At 39.0% G+C, this 20,326-nt stretch overlaps 1 protein-coding gene across 1 annotated transcript; it reads left to right on the plus strand.

Moving 5' to 3' along the window:
- The first annotated feature begins 2,450 nt into the window (after positions 1 to 2,450).
- Positions 2,451 to 5,373, plus strand: LOC140816410 (uncharacterized). The gene is made up of 6 exons (XM_073175658.1): positions 2,451 to 3,154; positions 3,689 to 3,851; positions 3,940 to 4,116; positions 4,305 to 4,388; positions 4,683 to 4,764; positions 4,862 to 5,373. The coding sequence occupies exons 1-6, from the start codon at positions 2,805 to 2,807 to the stop codon at positions 5,317 to 5,319; spliced, it is 1,314 nt and encodes a 437-aa protein (XP_073031759.1). The 5' UTR covers positions 2,451 to 2,804; the 3' UTR covers positions 5,320 to 5,373.
- The last annotated feature ends 14,953 nt before the right edge of the window (positions 5,374 to 20,326 follow it).

Genomic DNA, 20,326 nt, shown 5'->3' on the forward strand with positions numbered 1-20,326 from the left:
CCTATCCTCCAGGGCATTGAGAGACCACTGGTTTCTCAAATGGAGAGTTTTCGAGTACAGGACTCTATACCTGTAGCGGGGGATTCAAATACCCCTTGCACAAGTGTTAAGTCGGGATCATCACCAGATGAGTCGACTGAAACAAAAATTGAGACTCCTGATCCTTATCTTGAGTCCACAAGTCAACCCTTCACCTCGGGGATTGAAGAGGGAGAGATCAACCTTAGGCCTCGAATTGATAAAGGCAAATCTAAGGTTGGTACTAACGAAACAACAATCTCTCCATTTCAGGTTTATCAGCAGAATTGGGAGAAGTTGAAAACAAGAATAGGCATTAACCCAGCTACAAACAGGGTTGATGTTTCAGGAAAATATCCAAGGGTATGGATGAAACCTAATTCATATCCCAAGGAGGTTAAAGCTTGGTATGAATTTGGGGCTCTCGCCTCAGTCTATACTACATCACCCAGCTTTCCGGAAATTTCATGTCTACCAAAATGGATCCAGGAAGCTGTTCATGAAACTTGGGCAAATAATGATTATTTGTCCAGAAGAGATATTCTGGAATTGTATTTTTTTAGTGCAGCACCAGAACCAGCAGGGAAAGGCACACATGAAGCCTTTCATTTCATCAAGCTAAGGAGGCCAGATTCAAATGTCCAGAAATTTATCAAGGACCCTCCGACAGAAGAAACACCCCTGGTGTCTTCAATAACTGAAGATGATATTTCTACCAGAAGAGCTTGGGGTATTTGGGTCTGTCTCACTGAGATGGATAAAGTCAAGTTTCCGTTCAAATTCTACAATCATTCAGTGAACGGATCATTCCTGTTAAATACCATGACAGGAAAAACAACAAGTTTTGCAGAAGATCTATTTGAAAAGAAAAGAAATCTTTTGTGGAACAGCAAGCTGCCGGCAAGCAAAGAGACTCGCCGGAAATTCTGTAACATGGCACATATAGGAAGATGGTCAGAAAACATCTGCCTTGAATGCCAAGACCAGAAGAAACCGGAGTTTGGTAAAGGTTTCAAACCGAGATCAGATCGGAAAAACTTTACCGACACAAGCACAAGTAGGGAAGGACCACATACACATTTTCCTCGAGGATACAAAAAACCAAAGATTCCTCGACAAAATTAAAAGGGACATGTGACCCTCCATTACAAAAAGCAGGACCACTACCATGTGAGTGGTAGAAACAAGACAACCACTAATTAGTGGTAAAGGACAAATGGACCACCAATAACAAATGGTGGATGACTCAGCAAGCATTGGATACCAATCTAAAAGGAATCCAATGAATAAAAGTAAATTAACTGGTCCCGAAAATTCATCCATAAATAAGAACAGAAAGGAAACCAGTTAACACACCAGAATCAAAACTTAAAAATGTATCGAGTATATTTGAAAGTTTTGAAAAGAAGGTTAACATACAAGAGGAAAGAGGCAGAAGCTCTTAAATGGTTAGTAAATCATTTCAAAGAGTATAAAAAAGATGAAATTACTGCCGATATCCTGGAAACTCATCGTCAATGGTATCTAAGAGAGATAAAGGAGGATGAGAAGTTGATGTCCAGATTAATAATCTAGACAGGGACCCTTCAACCACTACATGGTCCCCAAGCAAGCTGTAAAGGCTAATGAAGATTTGAAATCCGAGTTTCAAATCCGAAAGAGCCTCCTATAAATAAAGCCGGAAGAAGGAAGTGAAGATCATCGAACATTTTCCTCATTTCTTTCATATAAGGTTGTAATATTTCTCTTTCAAGTTTATGTGTGTAAGAAGTTCAGCTACTATTAGTAGCTAAACAAGTTTCTCCTCCTCTACAGGAGGTTACTATGTAATAAATAAATGTTTGTGTTTGAATAAAAAGAAATCTTTGCTCTCAGCCCCTCTCATGTATTATTTTCAAAATTTTATATTTTATTATACACTCTAAGGTAGGAAACGAATTAGAGTTGTGCCGAGTATTGCTGAAGGAATCTGCGTCGGTAACCATCGGTTGCGATCGCGTGGTTGGACTGTGAGGAGCAGTCTGTAAAATACGGTGGATATAACCCGGTGGTACTTCGGTCAAAGAGGTAAAATATTTAATTTTATTTTACGGAAGCATGATGGGCCATTAAATTTAAAAGAAAAATCAATTATTTAAAAAGAAGAATGAAGGGTATTTTGGAGAAAGATGGAGTTGAAACAAAGATGAGTTTCATTAGGGACTGAATACAAAGTCTCCCTATATTAAAACGCAAAATGGTTGGCAGCCACGTGGATTTCGTGGAACAATAACCAGAAATTTATTAAATTTATTTATTTTGAAGGAGTAAGAGGATTAGATTAGATTCTTTGGACAAAAAAAAAAAAAAAAAAAAGAGAGGATCAGATTAGATTCTTGCCACAAGAACATTGGCGGTCAATTTATTTGCTTCCGTGTGCATCTTTAATTCCAAAAATTGGCAAGACACTGTTTTTATTGGGAGGGAACTCCAATAAGAATTGACATTGGGTTAAGTAAAGCTTGCCCGCAGATTTTTTTCAGCCAAGTTCCCACCTTTCGCGTTCCTGTCATCCTTATCACGTTAATCTTTTGTGTTTCTGTAATCTGTATCTTCCATTTTGGGTTGATATCTTCGTTTATTTTATTCGTATTTCTGTAATTTTTTGTACATACTCTTCAGTTTTCTTTCCCTTTTTTTGTTTGTTTTTTCAAATTTCCGTTCTTTGTTAAAATTCCCTTTAATGTTTCCTTGATATGAGCTTTTGACTTCTGCCATTTCGGAGACCAGTTGTAAAAATCGCAGTTATGGCGTTATTTGAGGCGTTCTTGGAGATTCTGGAGAGCCCCACGATTTGGCCGATGATTTTAGGGATGATTCAGCTGCTAGGGCCTGTTTGGATTGCTTTTCTTGTGGGTGTAACGGTGGGGTGGGCTTGGAAACCTAGGTGGGCTAGTTTAGGGAATCGTAAGTTTGAATTTTCAGCTCCTTCTTCACCTTCTTCTCATATCCCTTCTCCTGTTAATGGTTTTGTTTCAACCAGCAAAAGTGTGGTTTCTAGCAATGTTAAAATTCAGAGTTCTGGTTCTTGTTTGTTCAATAATGGATTGGAAAAGGCGCAAGTAGCATTGCCTCCTGTTGAAACTACTGTTGGCAGGTAATCTTTTGGTAAATGTATATATTTTTGTTTTTTTGTTGGTTCATTTCTTTATTAAGCATTGGTAATACATTGGCCAACTTGTATTATGTTGATTTGTCATGTTTGAATTTTTTTTTTGTTTTGGTTTCATCTTGTTTATATGAACTGACTTGAATGTATGAAGTTTATATATTTGTTGACATGTATATTTCATTAGGAAGCTCATTGTATCAGCTATGAATGGTTCCGTAGATATGCATATTTAAACTCTGAAGTCCTGATATGATACTGCTTCGAGTGCATAAACAAAATAATTTCTCATTATGCATCGTTGTGTGCAACCTGTTGTGTCGTGTGATTTTGAGACAAGGATGTCTTAAACTTGGATGCCCAATCGGTTCAACAACAGAAGAATCCCCAATTAGCTTGGTATAATAATATGAAAACATCATTTTACCCTTTCCACAGTAGATACTCACGAAATGAGATTGAAATTTACTTTTCAAGTTGGTGATGTGTAAGTTTCTGACACAATGTGTGATTCTTTGATAGTTCATCAGAATCAAGAAAAGAAGATATTGTGGTGGTTATGGATGAAGATTTGGAACATTTGTGTCACCTTGTTGAAAGGAAAGATGGAGGTCCATCATGGAAGCATGTGTTCAATCGATCAACTCATGATATGAGCTACCAAGCATGGCAGAGAGATCCTGAGGTGCTAAATGCCCTATTTTACAATATCTGAGACCGTGATTATTTTTGCTTCTGTAAAATCTTGAATCATACGTTTTATGATTTGCCAGACTGGTCCTCCACAATATTGCAGCAGGACTGTTTACGAGGATGCAACTCCAGAATTGGTGAGGGATTTCTTTTGGGATGACGAGTTTCGACTAAAGTGGGATGATATGATCCTACATGCTTCAATTTTGAAAGAATGCCCTACGACAAGAACAATGATCGTCCACTGGATACGCAAGGTTGGGAAATTAAATTAATTTTCTATGTGAACCTGAAATTTGTAATTCTCGTGATAGCATATCAATAATCACTTAGGGTCCACTGTTTTTTACTACAAGGCCCTGGTTCAACTAAAAGCTCAGTAAAATTGTTCATGAATGTTATTGATGTGAGATCACATAATTGATTTCTGACAAATTGTGCGCAGTTTCCCTTTTTCTGCAGCGACAGAGAATACATAATTGGCCGTCGAATGTGGGAATCAGGACGATCATATTATTGTGTAACGAAGGTAAAGCCATGGATGCTTTTGATTTGGTTCTTTTGTGATTCTGTATGGATTATTTTTCAATCCAATGATTTGGAGTTGATCTACCATTTTGAATTGGCTTAATCACGTGTTTTCTGATCATGAAAAAGCGTATTCATCAAAATACGCATAGTGATGTGCTATACGAGTTTCAGAAATTGCATCAAAACCAAATGAATCTTGGGCACATCCCATAATATCCGGAGCTATTGTGTTCTAATGTTCTTCTTACTTGAGGTTCTTATGATGAAGTTTGATAGCCCTTCTGTAAACCAGGGAGTTCCTTACCCTTCTGTTCCAAGGCGAGTTAAACCAAGGCGTGTTGATCTTTACTATTCTAGTTGGTACATTCAAGCAGGTATATTATGAATGAATGCTGCATCATTTAAAATCCTGGGTTAGAGTTCATTTTTCTCTCGAAAATGTCTGAATTTTTTGGTTTTCGAATGGAACAGTCGAGTCGAGGCAAGGGAACGGGCAACTGTCTGCATGTGAGGTGGTGCTCTTCCATCACGAAGACATGGGGATTCCATGGGAAATTGCAAAGTTTGGAGTACGACAAGGTATGTGGGGTGCAGTCAAGAATATCGAACGTGGCTTCCGAGCATACCAAAAGCACCGAGCTTCTGGAGCTCCCCTCTCCCACCATGCTATCATGGCTCAAGTAAACACAAAGATCGACCCCGACTATCTCAAGATTTTCGAAGGTGATGAAGACTCGAAAGAAACACAACTAGTGGCTTCAACTGATGAGAAACAAAAGGGTGTGAATATTCCGAAACTCCTAATATTTGGTGGGGTGATAGCTGTTGCTCTCAGTCTCGATCGGGGGCTCCTGACCAAGACACTCGTATTCGGTGTTGCTCGGAGATTTGGCAACATGGGAAAAAGAGCGTTGCCTCGGCCTAGTTGAGGTGGAACAAATTTTACTAGCAAGCATTGATGTGTAGCTGTTGCTTGTTTCTGTGACAAAAAGTTGCCGGAATACCATAGTCCATACAATAAAACACACGGAAAATGTTTTTAGCTAGATTGATTAGTAGTAACATTCAAATTTATGTTATGCGTCTTTTTCCGTCATATATTTGTGTTGGATCTGGGTTTTCTACACGTCCAAACGCAGCGGAAGTTTTAAAAATTTTAGATCTTGACATTCAAGATGTGTTTGGACGCTCGTATGATTTTAACAATAACATTAATAGGATGTTTAGAAAATTATAGCTTTGTGAATTTAATCATTGAACACCAACCGATCCGGTATAACAGATCTGGCTCTTGATGAATCCCTTCGAACTTTCTTCAAGAGACTCTTTTCGAATCGTTTAATCAGGTCCTACGACTGAATTGCTTGTTCTTCCTCTAATTTGCACTAGAAAAATTAGAAGTTTCTCGTTGGAGATTTAAATTTGAGAGAGACTCAAAAATCTTTTCTTGAAAAATGGCAAAACCAATTTTGAGGAATCTTGGATGTGATTTACGTGAATCACATTTTGAATGAATTGGAGGCTAGGTTTTCTTTTCCTTTTTATTTCTTTAAAAACAAAAACATTAACCTAAATTCCATAATTAACACTAATGGACTTGATTAATTAATTGAGCTAGTCCAGCTAGTTTAATTAATTAATCAAAGTCTATTAATAACTTTAATTATTTAGTATGTTGGACTTGTACTCCTACAAGTCCATTAAACATACTCACACTATATTTAATTTAATATTTAATAAACTCAACCTTTGAGCTTAATAAATTAAATACATTATAAATTCACATTTGAATTTAATATTTAAATTATAAATTCAACTCCTTGAATTTTATCACCTCCAAAATTTAATATTTAATAAACCCAACTTTTGAGTTTAATAAGTTAAATTATCAAATTTCATAAATTCAACTCCTTGAATTTATTTTCTCAAAATTTAATTATCATAAATTCAACTCCTTGAATTTACTATATTATAATATAAATTCAACTCCTTGAATTTATTCTCTCAACGGGAACAAACGATCCAGTGCTTGTGTGACCCTTTAATGGTTCAGGGATACAGCTAGCCGTTGGTTCACAACTCTTTGTGATTCAGGACATAATCCTTTATTCGGGCTTACCCTAGTTAGCCCCATTCTTTTCATCAACACCTTGATCAAGAATGTCATAACTCATTTCTGATTGCACCCATCGGATCATGGTAAGAGCGTCTAGTAGCATCGCCCCATGATCCCCTAGGTATCACTGATAGTGCCTGCAAGAACCAGTCGATTATGATTAACGTACAGTACGGTCCCTTCATCTCATATATCCCGATCGAATCTGCAATCATTGGTTCATCGAGGGTTGCACAATAATTCGATAACTATGTGATAACTATAATAGTGGCATCGCGTGTACTATTTGAGAACTCCTTCTCTAACGTACATCTCATACTCTGGCCAGAGATTCCATGCACTATTATTTCATCAGATCACACAGGATATCCACACCCAAAGGTGAGCGGTGAATCCCCGACTACAATGCACTTGCCCTAGAGCCAACTACCCTTAATCCCATTTCTTCGCGATGCTTTTCAAACAATGGTCCTGGCAAGGGCTTTGTAAGTGGATCAGCAACATTATCTGTTGAAGATACTCTTTCAATTGATATGTTTCTTCTTCTCACCATCTCCCGTATGATGTGGAACTTCCTCAGTACATGTTTGGATCGCTGATGAGACCTTGGTTCCTTTGCTTGCGCAACGACACCAGTGTTGTCCCAGTACAACGAGACTGGATCAACTCCATTAGGAATAACGCCCAACTCTTTGACAAAATTCCTCATCCAAACTACCTCTTTGGCTGCATCAGATGCATCAATGTATTCAGCTTCAGTGGTGGAATCCGTAACGGTAGTCTTACTTGGAACTTTTCCAAGAGACAGGCGCACCATTAAGCATGAATATAAAGCCAGAGGTCGATTTCGAATCATCTACGTCACATTGGAAGCTATAATCAGTGTAGTCTTCCGATTTTAATTCTCCACCCCATAGACCATGAACAAATTCTTAGTCCTTCTCAAGTACTTAAGAATATCTTTCACGGCCTTCCAACGCATTGGACCAGGATTCGCCTGATATCTTCTTGTAATACTCAGAGCGTAGGCAACATCAGGATGTGTCGATATCATACCATACATGACACTACCAATAACTGACGCATATGAAATATGTGTCATCATCTCTATCTATTCATCAGTTTCGAGGAACATTGCATTAGATAGAGTAACACCATGACACATTGGTAAGTATCCTCTCTTGGACTCTTCCATAGAGAATCGCTTCAAAATGGTAATCGATATAGGTGGCTTGGGTGAGTCCGAGCATCCTCTTTGATCTATCTCTATAGATTTGTATTCTCAATACGTAGGATGCTTCACCCATGTCTTTCATGGAGAATTTACTGGCTAACCATACTTTAGTTGATTGCAGTAATCCTACATCATTCCCAATGAGCAGGATATCATCAACATAAAGTGTCAGGAATGTCACTGCACTCCCACTAACTTTCTTGTACACGCATGGTTCCTCAGGATTCTTAGCAAAACCAAACTCTTTGATAGTGCTATCAAATATGAGGTTCCAACTCCTTGATGTCTGCTTGAGACCATATATTGATCTCTGAAGTTTGCATACCTTATGATCACTTCCTACTGATGTGTATCCCTCAAGTTGAGACATATAAATTTCTTCTTTGATGTCTCCATTGAGGAATGCAGTCTTTACATCCATTTGACATATCTCATAGTCATACCATGAAGCTTTGGCTAGTAGTATTCTAATGGACTTAAACATAGCAACTGTTGAAAAAGTTTCCTCATAGTCAACTCCTTGTCTTTGAGTATAATCTTTTGCAACCAGCCTTGTTTTGAAGGTCACTATAATAGCCGAGCCTGGTGTACGGTACGGTTTAATATTTCGTATTTTTATTGACTACTTGGTCAAGTTTAAGTATAGTTTGGATGTTAAGAGTTTCGATTTAGGATTTATAGTATGGTTGGTTATAGATCATGTGTAGTGCTATTGTAGCGGCGTTACGATTAAATTCATGATAATTCGTATGTTGAGCCAATTGGTATGGGACCAATTGTAGGGATTAGATAAGATATAGAGGTGTAACTTTCTTATTTTGAGTTTTGTTCAAATCATTGTGGAAGATAAGCCAAAAGAGCCCGAAGTGTGTCGAGCGTTTCGTCGTTCCTCAAGTGACACATGTTGGGAGAATGGGCATAACGTTTCACTCAGACCTCCAAATGATCTGAAATTTGGAGGGATTCAAGAAAAGACATAGGGCTACAATTTTCATGTTTATCACTTTGGCTAATTCGGAAGAAAAAGTGCAGTTTTGACCCTTGGGACCGAGGGTACACGGACCCCATACGGACCCCTACACGGGGTCTGGGTCTGGCCAGGAAAAATGGATGATTTTCCATGTGTACACGGACCTATACACGGAGCGAGGCACGGGGTCCATGTCAGGGGCGTAGAAAACACATTTTTAAGAGTTTCTAAGCCAATAAGTTAGTCATTTCCTCAATTCTTTCCCCTCATTCCCGAAATTCTCTCCTTAGAGCTAGGGTTTCCTCATTTCCTTTCAATTTCTTTCTTTGATTCAAGTCTCTTGGTGGATTATTGTTGAGAGAACTAAGTTATCATTGGTTCAAGGAGCTAAGGTAAGCATTTTGGTTTAGTTATTCTTGGTTTTGGTATGAGAGATGATATGGGTTTGTTGATTGTGTTGGTATTTTGGATTAAATGGTTTGATTGTGGGATTATTGGGTTCTTGATGGTGTTGTATATGATTTATTGTTGTAGGAATTCAACCAAGAGATTAGGTGAAGGTGTTCTTGTTGGTTGTAAGTGGAATTTCATTCCTTGTGCTCACATGATAGTATATGTATTGTGTTTCAATGGTTTTAACATGTTATTCCCTTCCATTTGATTCATATTATGTATTGATATACTTGGTTATATATTAGAGACAATTGAATGTCTCAATTGTGAAAAAGGAATACAAAAGAAAGAGTATGCAAAGTGTTTGATGAAATGCCAAAGTGAGAGTTTCAAATGATTTATGGATTGATAGATACATAGTCAGAGATTGCATGCAATTAGTTGATTAACGACCATAGGCTTATATCCCTCAGAGTTGTCGATTTATATCGATGGGATATAGGTACAGAGACATAGATACTATATAGATATCAATTCAACAAAGAAAAGAGAAATATCATCTTATTGTTATAGTATGCTATGTTATTCATGTTCCTAGAGTTGATGGTATTTATTGATTTCAAAGCCATGATTTTCAGAGTATGCTATGTATCATTGTTATGTAAGAGTTCCACTTGCTGAGTTTTATACTCATTTTAGTTATTTCATGTGATGCAGATAAGAGCGACGGGCCGGGACGTTGATTGTGGGCCTGGAGTCATATGCATAGAGAAGGAAGAAGATATTTTGCTAGCATTTTGGACATGATCACAAAAATGATCTTTTGTATTTTGTTGTATCATTTGATTGATCATGTATATACATTTGTTTGTAAATGTTTTGTGTCAAGAAATTTTAATCCTTCCTCTATTTTGAAGAAAATTTTAATTTCCGCTACTACTTTAATAAAACCGGTCAGAGGTGTCACATTTAGTGGTATCAGAGCACCGTTCTTCGGACCAATGCATATGACTTCGTCTACTTTCAACAGTCCGGGTATGTCTTCTTTTTCATTTATTCATTGTTATCTATTGATATGTATTTTGTGAGTACATCGTAGGAGAATGCCTCCTAAGAGAAAGGCTGCAGAGGGTGAGGATAGTTCTTCCTCTAGAGTTGTCGACGAGTTCGGCAAGTTGTTGAAAGAGCAAGCTAAGGTCCATAGTGAGCAGATCCAACAGTTGCTACGTTTGCAAGGAGCAGGCCAAGGTAGACGTCAAGTGAGAGGCCAAGTTGCACAAGCAGTTGGAATCGATGGGACCTTTACTGCTTTCAAGAGGATGGATCCGCCGGAATTTGAAGGAAGCACTGATCCGTTGGTGGCCGTGGAATGGATCAAAGCTCTTGAGGCGATTTTCGATCATCTCAACTATGCAGACAAAGACAGAATCAGTTGTGCAGTGTTCATGTTGGTCAAGGCTGCACGTATTTGGTTGAATGCTACCAAGGTTAGTGTGGATGTTTCGACGTTGAAGTGGCAAGAGTTTACTGATCTCTTCTATGATAAGTACTTTCCAGATGCACTTCGAGCTAGGAAGGTGACTGAGTTCTTGGAGCTTCGACAGGGAGGTATGAATTTCGATGAGTACATTATGAAGTTTGAGGAGGGCTGTCTGTTTGCCCCATATATTGCTTCAAATGACAAGGACAAAGGTGCTCATTTCATTAATTAGAGGCCTTCGAGCAGAGATCCGGAGGGATATCAACATGTCAAAGGTGGTGACATTCAAAGAGATCGTGGCTAAGGCTTTGTTGGCCGAACAAGATGAGAAAGACATTGCCAGGGAAAGACAAGCGAGGCAGCATGCCATTACTCGTAGATGCCAAGGTTCAAGTCAAAGAGGAAAGGATCGTTTCAAGGGGAAAGGCAAGATAGAGCCGAGTCCTAAGCCACCGGTTGTTCCATTTGATCCCGAGAAGCCATTGTGTCCCAAGTGCAGTAGACATCATCGGGGAGAGTGCAGATTTGGTACTCACACTTGTTATCGATGTGGCACTGCAGGCCATATTGCCAAAGACTGTCCAAGAGGAGCGAGTAAAGAGAAGGTGCATGGTCGCATCTTCACCATGACGAAGGAAGGTATAAACCCTGATTTTTCTGTGATCTCTAGCACTATTTTAATTTCAGGCAGAGTAGCTACGACATTGATTGATACATGTGCTACTCATTCTTTTATGTCTGAACTCTTTTTGAGATCTTTGGGTATAGTTCCTTCTGTTATTCCCCTCCAGTTTAATGTTGTATTGCCTTCGGGGGATGTGTTGTGCCCGACATCTATTTTGTATGCGTGCTCTGTTCAAATTGATGAGCGAGTGGTCTATGCCGACTTGATTGTTATTCCGATGGTTGCGTTTAATATTATACTTGGCATGTATTGGCTATCAACCTATCGTGCAATGATTGATTGCGTTGTAAAGACGGTGAAATTTGCAGATGATGGCAATAGGGAAGGTATGCTCGCCAGTGCAGGTACTTCGCTGGTCCTTCCTTTTATTTCTTGTCTTGAGGCTAAGAAGTTGTTGTGTAGAGGTGGTGATGGGTTTTTGGCTTTGATTGTGGATGTGGATAGAATGATTAAGTTGAATATTGATGTTATTGATGTGGTGAGAGAGTTCCCTGATGTTTTTGAGGATGATGTGCCGGGTTTGCCGCCGGACAGAGATGTGGAGTTTGTGATTGAATTAGTTCCGGGTACGGTTCCTATTTCTAAGGCTCCGTATAGAATGGCCCCAACAGAGATGAAAGAGTTGAAGACGCAGTTGCAGGATCTCTTGGATAAAGGTTTTATTCGACCGAGTTCTTCGCCTTGGGGAGCTCCGGTTCTTTTCGTCAAGAAGAAATATGGGACTTTGCGGCTGTGTATTGATTACAGAGAGATCAACAAAGTGACTATCAAGAATAAGTATCCGTTGCCACGGATAGACTGATCTTTTTGACCAATTGCATGGGGCTACAGTATTTTCGAAGATTGATCTGCGATCTGGCTATTATCAGTTGAAGGTTAGGGAGTCTGATATCCCTAAGACGGCGTTCCAGACCAGGTATGGTCATTATGAATTCCTTATGATGTCTTTTGGTCTGACAAATGCTTCTTCAGTCTTCATGGACCTTATGAACCGTGTGTTCAAGCCGTATTTGGATAGCTTTGTCATTGTTTTCATCGATGACATTTTGATTTATTCCAATACCAAAGAGCTTCATTCAGAGCACCTCAGAGTTGTTCTTCAGTTGTTGAGAGAGAAGAGGTTGTTTGCTAAGTTAAAGAAATGTGAGTTCTGGTTGGAGCAAATTTCTTTCTTAGGCCATGTTGTTTCGAAGGATGGTATAGCTGTTGATCCTATGAAAATCGAGGCGATTCAGAAATGGCCTATCCCTACCAGTGTATCAGAGGTACGCAGTTTTCTTGGTTTGGCGGGTTACTATCGTCGTTTCATTTCAGATTTTTCCAAGATTGCCCTGCCATTAACCAATTTGACGAGGAAGACTGTGAAGTTTGAGTGGTCCAATGATTGTCACAGTGGATTCCAAGAGCTGAAAGATAAGTTGACGACAGCTCCTGTTCTTGCATTGCCCAGTGGTTAAGAGGATTTTGTTGTTTTTACTGATGCGTCGAAGAAAGGTCTTGGTGCAAGTGCTGATGCAACGTGGAAAAGTTATAGCCTATGCTTCTCTTCAGTTGAAGGACTATGAGAAGAATTATCATACGCATGATTTGGAGCTGGCAGCTGTGGTTTTCGCCTTGAAAATCTGGAGACATTATTTATATGGCGAAAAGTGTGAAATTTTCACGGACCACAAGAGTTTGAAGTATTTGTTTTCCCAGAAAGAGCTCAATATGCGGCAGAGACGGTGGTTAGAGCTTGTCAAAGACTATGATGTGACTATAAGTTACCACCCAGGTAAGGCGAATGTTGTAGCGGATGCTTTGAGCCGTAAGTCGAGTTCTTCTTTGAGTGCTATGATTCAGAAGCCATTGCTGTTAGACTTGCAAGAGAGAAGAGATAGCTTTGGTGGTTCCAGGAACCATTGCTCGCGTTTCAGCATTGGTCATTCGAGCTACATTGATGGCAGGATCCGTAGAGAGTAGGTCAATGATTTACAGTTGACAGAGTTGAGAACCAGAGCAGAGGAGAGAGGTAATTCAGAGTTTGGATTGAATGGAGATGGTTTGGTGACTTTTAGAGGCCGTATTTGTATTCCTGTTGGTGATGATATTCGGCGAGACGTCTTGACAGAGGCACATACCGCGCCATATTCGATACATCCAGGTGGTACCAAGATGTATCAGGATCTTCGTAGACTCTATTGGTGGCTAGGTATGAAGAAAGATATTGCCATGTTTATTTCTCAGTGCCTAACTTATCAGCAAGTGAAGATCGAGCATCAGAGACCTGCTGGGACATTGTTGTCATTGCCGATTCCTCAATGGCAATAGGGAGCATATTACGATGGACTTCGTGACTGGTCTTCCCAGAACGCAGAAAGGTTTGAACTCCATTTGGGTTATTGTTGATCGGTTGACCAAGTCAGCGCATTTTCTTCCAGTCAAGACAACGTATTCCATGAACCAGTATGCCGAAGAGTACATAGCAGAGATTGTTAGACTTCATGGTGTTCCAGTGTCGATCGTGACCCTAGATTTACTTCAGAGTTTTGGAAGAGTTTGCACAGAGCTATGGGTTCACGGTTAGCATTTAGTACAGCATATCACCCCCAGAGTGACGGTCAATCAGAGAGAGTTATTCAGATTCTAGAGGATATGCTCAGAGCTTGTACTATCGATTATCCTGGTAGCTGGGATTCCAAATTGCCTCTGGTTGAGTTCACGTACAATAATAGCTACCAAGCGACGATTGGCATGGCACCGTATGAAGCACTTTATGGCAGAAAGTGTATATCGCCCTTGTATTGGGACGAGATTGGTGAGAGGAAGATGTTGGGTCCAGAGTTGGTCCAACAGACAACTGATGTTGTTGCTGTTATTAGAGAGAGAATGAAGATAGCACAGTCGAGACAGAAGAGTTATGCTGATGTGAGACGAAGGCCTTTGCAGTTTGAGGTTGGCGATCATGTGTTCTTGAAGATAGCACCTCTTAAGGGTGTGATGCGGTTTGGCAAAAAGGGAAAGTTGAGTCCGAGATTTATTGGCCCATTTGAAATCTTGGATAGAGTTGGTGATCGAGCTTACAGGTTAGCCCTACCGCCATATCTTGACAGAGTTCATAATGTTTTTCATGTTTCAATGCTCAGGAAGTATATTTCGAATCCTTCCCATGTTCTTCGCCACGAGCCATTGGATTTGACGCCGAACTTGACATACCAAGAGATTCCAGTCCAGATTCTGGATCGGAAAGTTAAAGTGTTGAGAAACAAAGATATCGGCATTGTTAAAGTCCTTTGGAGGAATCATTTGATTGAAGAAGCCACGTGGGAACCAGAGGATGAGATGAAAGAGAAGTATCCTGAGTTGTTTGCGCAGTGACGTCAATTTCGGGGACGAAATTCCTCTAAGGAGAGGAGATGTAATAGCCGAGCCTGGTGTACGGTACGGTTTAAGATTTCGTACGTTTATTGACTACTTGGTCAAGTTTAAGTATAGTTTGGATGTTAAGAGTTTCGATTTAGGATTTATAGTATGGTTGGTTATAGATGATGTGTAGTGCTATTGTAGCGGCGTTACGATTAAATTCATGATAATTCGTATGTTGAGCCAATTGGTATGAGGCCAATTGGAGTGATTAGATAAGACATAGAGGTGTAACTTTCTTATTTTGAGTTTTGTTCAAATCATTGTGGAAGATAAGCCAAAAGAGCCCCGAAGTGTGTCGAGCGTTTCGTCATTCCTCCAGTGACACATGTTGGGAGAATGAGCATAACGTTTCACTCAGAGCTCCAAATGATCTGAAATTTGGAGGGATTCAAGAAAAGACATAGGGCTACAATTTTCTTGTTTACCACTTTGGCTAATTCGGAAGAAAAAGTGCAGTTTTGGCCCTTGGACCGAGGGTACACGGACCCCACACGGACCCCTACACGGGGTCCGGGTCTGGCCAGGAAAAATGGATGATTTTCCGTGTGTACACGGACCTATACACTGAGGGAGGCACGGGGTCCATGTCTGGGGCGTAGAAAACACATTTTTAAGAGTTTCTAAGCCAATAAGTTAGTCATTTACCTCATTTCTTTCCCCTCATTCCCGAAATTCTCTCCTTGGAGCTAGGGTTTCCTCATTTCCTTTAAATTCCTTTCTTTGATTCAAGTCTCTTGGTGGATTATTGTTGAGAGAACTAAGTTATCATTGGTTCAAGGAGCTAAGGTAAGCATTTTGGTTTAGTTATTCTTGGTTTTGGTATGAGAGATGATATGGGTTTGTTGATTGTGTTGGTATTTTGGATTAAATGGTTTGATTGTGGGACTATTGGGTTCTTGATGGTGTTATATATGATTTATTGTTGTAGGAATTCAACAAGAGATTAGTTGAAGGTGTTCTTGTTGGTTGTAAGTGGAATTTCATTCCTTGTGCTCACATGATAGTATATGTATTGTGTTTCAATGGTTTTAACATGTTATTCCCTTCCATTTGATTCATATTATGTATTGATATACTTGGTTATTTATTAGAGACAATTGAATGTCTCAATTGTGAAAAAGGGAATACAAAAGAAAGAGTATGCAAAGTGTTTGATGAAATGCCAAAGTGAGAGTTTCAAATGACTTATGGATTGATAGATATATAGTCAGAGATTGCATGCAATTAGTTGATCAACGACCATAGGCTTATATCCCTCAGAGTTGTCGATTTATATCGATGGGATATAGGTACAGAGACAGAGATACTATATAGATATCAATTCAACAAAGAAAAGAGAAATACCATCTTATTGTTATAGTATGCTATGTTATTCATGTTCCTAGAGTTGATGGTATTTATTGATTTCAAAGCCATGATTTTCAGAGTATACTATGTATCATTGTTATGTAAGAGTTCTAATTGCTGAGTTTTATACTCATTTTAGTTATTTCATGTGATGCAGATAAGAGCGACGGGCCGGGACGTTGATTGTGGGCCGGAGTCATATGCATAGAGAAGGAAGAAGATATTTTGCTAGCATTTTGGACATGATCACAAAAATGATCTTTTGCATTTTGTTGTATCATTTGATTGATCATGTATATACATTTGTTTGTAAATGTTTTATGTCAAGAAATTTTAATCCTTCCTCTATTTTGAAGAAAATTTTAATTTCCGCTGCTATTTTATTAAAACCGGTCAGAGGTGTCACAGTCACTACCTTCCCATTCGCCCAAGCTTTCTTTTGTAGATCCATTTGCACCCTATGGGAACGATTCCTTCAGGTTGATCCACCAATGTCCAGACTTGGTTTGAATACATAGAGTCCATTTCTGACTGCATGGCTTCAAGCCATTTGGTTGAATCAGTATCAGATATCGCTTCTTTGAAATTCATTGGATCACATCCGACACAATGCTCATCGTGACTATGTTCATGAAGAAGCGTATATCTTGCAGGAGGTCTAATAACCCTATCAGACCTTCTAGGAGCTTGTACATCAATTACTGGTTGTTGGAAATTAGGTTCAACTACTATAGTTGAGGGAGTATCTTGAATTTCTTCAAGTTCTATCATCTTGCCTTTTCTATCTAATAGAAATTTCTTTTCCAAAAAGGTGACATTTCTTGAAACAAACACTTTTGCTTCATTGGGATGATAGAAATGATATCCAACAGAATTCTTTGGATATCCTACAAAGTAGCACAAAGTGGATCTACTATCCAATTTGTCTCCCACTGTCTGCTTCACGTAAGCAAGACATCCCCATATTCTCATGTAAGAATACTTGGGAGTTTTTCCCATCCATATCTCATATGGTGTTTTATCCACTGCTTTAATATGGACATTATTCAACAACATTGTCGCAGTTTCAAGCGCAAAGCCCCAAAACGATGCAGGCAATTCAGTGAATCCCATCATAGATCGAACCATGTCCATCAAAGTTCGATTTCGACAATCAGAAACACCATTCAATTGTGGTGTTGCTGGTGGAGTCACTGTGAGAGAATCCCATTCTCTTTTAGATAACCTAAAAATTCAGCACTTAAGTATTCTCCACCTCGATCAGATCGAAGTGCCTTAATAATTCTTTCTTGCTGATTTTCTACTTCAGATCTGAATTCTTTGAACTTTTCAAATGCTTCAGATTTGTGTTTTATCAAATAAACACACCCATACCTTGAATGGTCATCAGTAAGGATAATGAAGTAGGATTGCCCATATTTTGTGCTAACACTTAGCGGGCCACAAACGTCTGTGTGGATCAAATCCAGTAGACCATGCGCACGTTCCACGTTTCCATCGAATGGAGTCTTAGTCGTTTTTTTCTTTTAGACAGGACTCACAAGCAGGTAGAGAATTTATGTCTGAAAAGTCAAACATGCCTTCTCCCACTAGTTTGTGCATCCTTCTTTGGAAATGTGACCTAGTCTAGCGTGCCATATTTGTGTGGGATTTGGATCATCTAACTTTCTTTTGTTTGTTGTTGAAATCATGTTTACTCGGACATTCACTTATCACTTCCAGAACATTTCTGGCACATATAATTTCTTATGTCCGGACTTCTTGCAATGAAATAAATATGTTCTAACTTATTGGGCTTTGTAGGCCTTTTAAGTGTCTTTTAGAGTTTTCCTATTGGGATGGTTTTTTTTCTTGTGAGGGGCGGAACATTTCTTTCCCTTACCTTGTGGGCCATTTTTCGTCTGACGAGAGGCCATTAGAAAAACAATAATTTTCTATTTTATAGTGATCTTATAAGGTATGAACGTAATGACTAGCTCTTCAAGGCTATCATCTATCTTATTCTATTCACCATAACCCCGTCAAATGAGGAAAAGAAAGACAACAAATTGATGTTATCTAGTAACTCGTTAGGAATCACATATTCCATGCTCACCACATTCTCAATAAGCCTAGTCATATGTACACCACGCTCATGGGCCAAAGCCCTATCTTGCATGCGAGTAGTCATGAGCTCCTTGAAAGTGGTGTGCATAGTTTTATGCACCATGCAACTCTTGCACGTGCATTCGAATGTCAGCAGCATTCAAAATTTCCTCACACTGTCCCTACAGTTCATTTGACATAGAAGCGAGCATGTTACACTTTAGCTTGTATACTATGGTCCTACCATCTTGCATGCATGTATGCCATTTTCTCCGAATTCAGAACAATTTTCCCAACCAGTCTTAAAAATTAGATTCGGTTAACTTGTTTTTTAACAAAAATTTATTACGTGACGAAATCGAAAATATACTGATACGGAAACAGAATAATAGTTGCTTATTATTTTAAAATAATTTTAAGATATAAAATATGGATTTTTATTTTATAAATTCCCTCCCACTATTTTGACATTTCCACCACCCTCTGATGAAAAAGAGAAATCGTATTTGCTTAGTGGGTACGTAGAGTCCAATTAGCCAATTATAATCCCGAATAATATCAGCCAATTATAATTGCTAAAAGGTAGAATCCAATTGCATCCCTAAGCAACCTCCGCGTGTTTTGCCTCACGTTTAATAAGGACCCAATAATATGACGCCGTTTATTTTCGCGTGTCAAACCAACCCATCAATGTTGAATTGTAGTAGACGGTCGCCATGAGTTCCCCTAATAATATGAGCCGAAGTCATGGGAGTTCCACTCAATTCACATCATATGTCCGGTGGAAGTCACAGCTTTCCGGCGTCCAGGCCTCCCCAATAATATGAGCCAGACACTGTACGCGGGTAGCGATCAACATGCAACCATAGTTGATGGAAGGCAAGGAAAAATTAAACTCTTTTAATTTTTACTTATTCGGTTTGATTTTAATTTTAAAATTGTCTCATCATTTTATTTTAAAAATCGCGTGCCACGAGTTTGTATGTTTGCCGGATTCATGCAACTATATTATTTAATAATATACATACATGCATACTACTATATATCACATATATCATAATATGACATTCAACAATAAAAAAGGATGATCGATCGCCAAAACTATTAGATCCATGTGAGCCATACATGGATCCAGGTCCAACCTAGGTGAATGCAGGGATGAAAATGCAATTATTACAAGAGCTTCCAATATTTTACATGTCTTTATCTTGATCATCGGGCCCACCATCTTCCAGTCTTGATCTCCCACTATTTCTAATAATTACATTTAAATAGTCATGGCACATAAGGGATACATCTCATGGGGTGGGAACGGGCCATAAACCAGGCCCACTTTAATAATATCAAATATTAAAAACGAATAAAACAGTAAAATATCCTAACATACACCTAACACATTGGTCAAGGCTCTCGATCATCCTTCATGTATTTAATATCAAATATTAATATCAATTTAATTAATTGATAAATCATATATCTAATAATTTTATCACTAACCACCACAATTATTAAAAGATTTAATAAATTAAATAAACTCCTTTATTTAATTTCCAATTAAATCAATAATAATTGATTTCTTGTAAAAACTCATTTTTACCATAAATAATTAAAATCATATTCTAATTATTTACTTCAGAAGAAAATTATTAATTTTCCAAAAATTAGTTTTCCAAAATAAAAATTGAACCAATTTTCAAAAATATCTGTAACGACCCATTATAGGCCCAGTGGACCGCCCATACGGCCCACTGCCCGATCGACCCAAGGCTATCCCGATCTTGGGCTCCCTCTATGGGGTCTTGTCCCTCACGGGCTTTCCATAGGCGTCGTACGGGTTACTCATAGAACTCCTCCAGCCCATGAACTGGAGTGTGTGCCTTCCCAGGATCGAACCTAAGACCACATGGATATATAGGTACTTAGCACAATCCTGGTACCAATTGAGCAATTGGTACCAGATATGTTGCCAAGTACCTTATATCCAGGGAGGTCTTGGGTTCCATTCTGGGAAGGCACAAAACTATAGCCTGGACTATAGAAGTTCTATGAGTAACCCGTACGACGCCTATGGAAAGCCCGTGAGGGACAAGGCCCCATAGAGGGAGCCCAAGATCGAGATAGCCTTGGGTCGATCGGGGCAGTGGGCCGTATGGGCGGTCCACTGGGCCTGTAATGGGTCGTTACAATAAAAGGCGCCTTTTATTGTAACGACCCATTACAG

The sequence above is a fragment of the Primulina eburnea genome, chromosome 16, assembly GCF_022965805.1.
Source record: "Primulina eburnea isolate SZY01 chromosome 16, ASM2296580v1, whole genome shotgun sequence".
Classification (NCBI taxonomy): domain Eukaryota; kingdom Viridiplantae; phylum Streptophyta; class Magnoliopsida; order Lamiales; family Gesneriaceae; genus Primulina; species Primulina eburnea.

Coding starts and splice junctions, on each gene's coding strand:
- LOC140816410 (XM_073175658.1), top strand. CDS start 2,805: ATGGCGTTATTTGAGGCGTTCTTGGAGATTCTGGAGAGCCCCACGATT. Junction 3,852..3,939: donor CATGGCAGAGAGATCCTGAG/GTGCTAAATGCC, acceptor ATGATTTGCCAG/ACTGGTCCTCCACAATATTG. Junction 4,765..4,861: donor TAGTTGGTACATTCAAGCAG/GTATATTATGAA, acceptor CGAATGGAACAG/TCGAGTCGAGGCAAGGGAAC.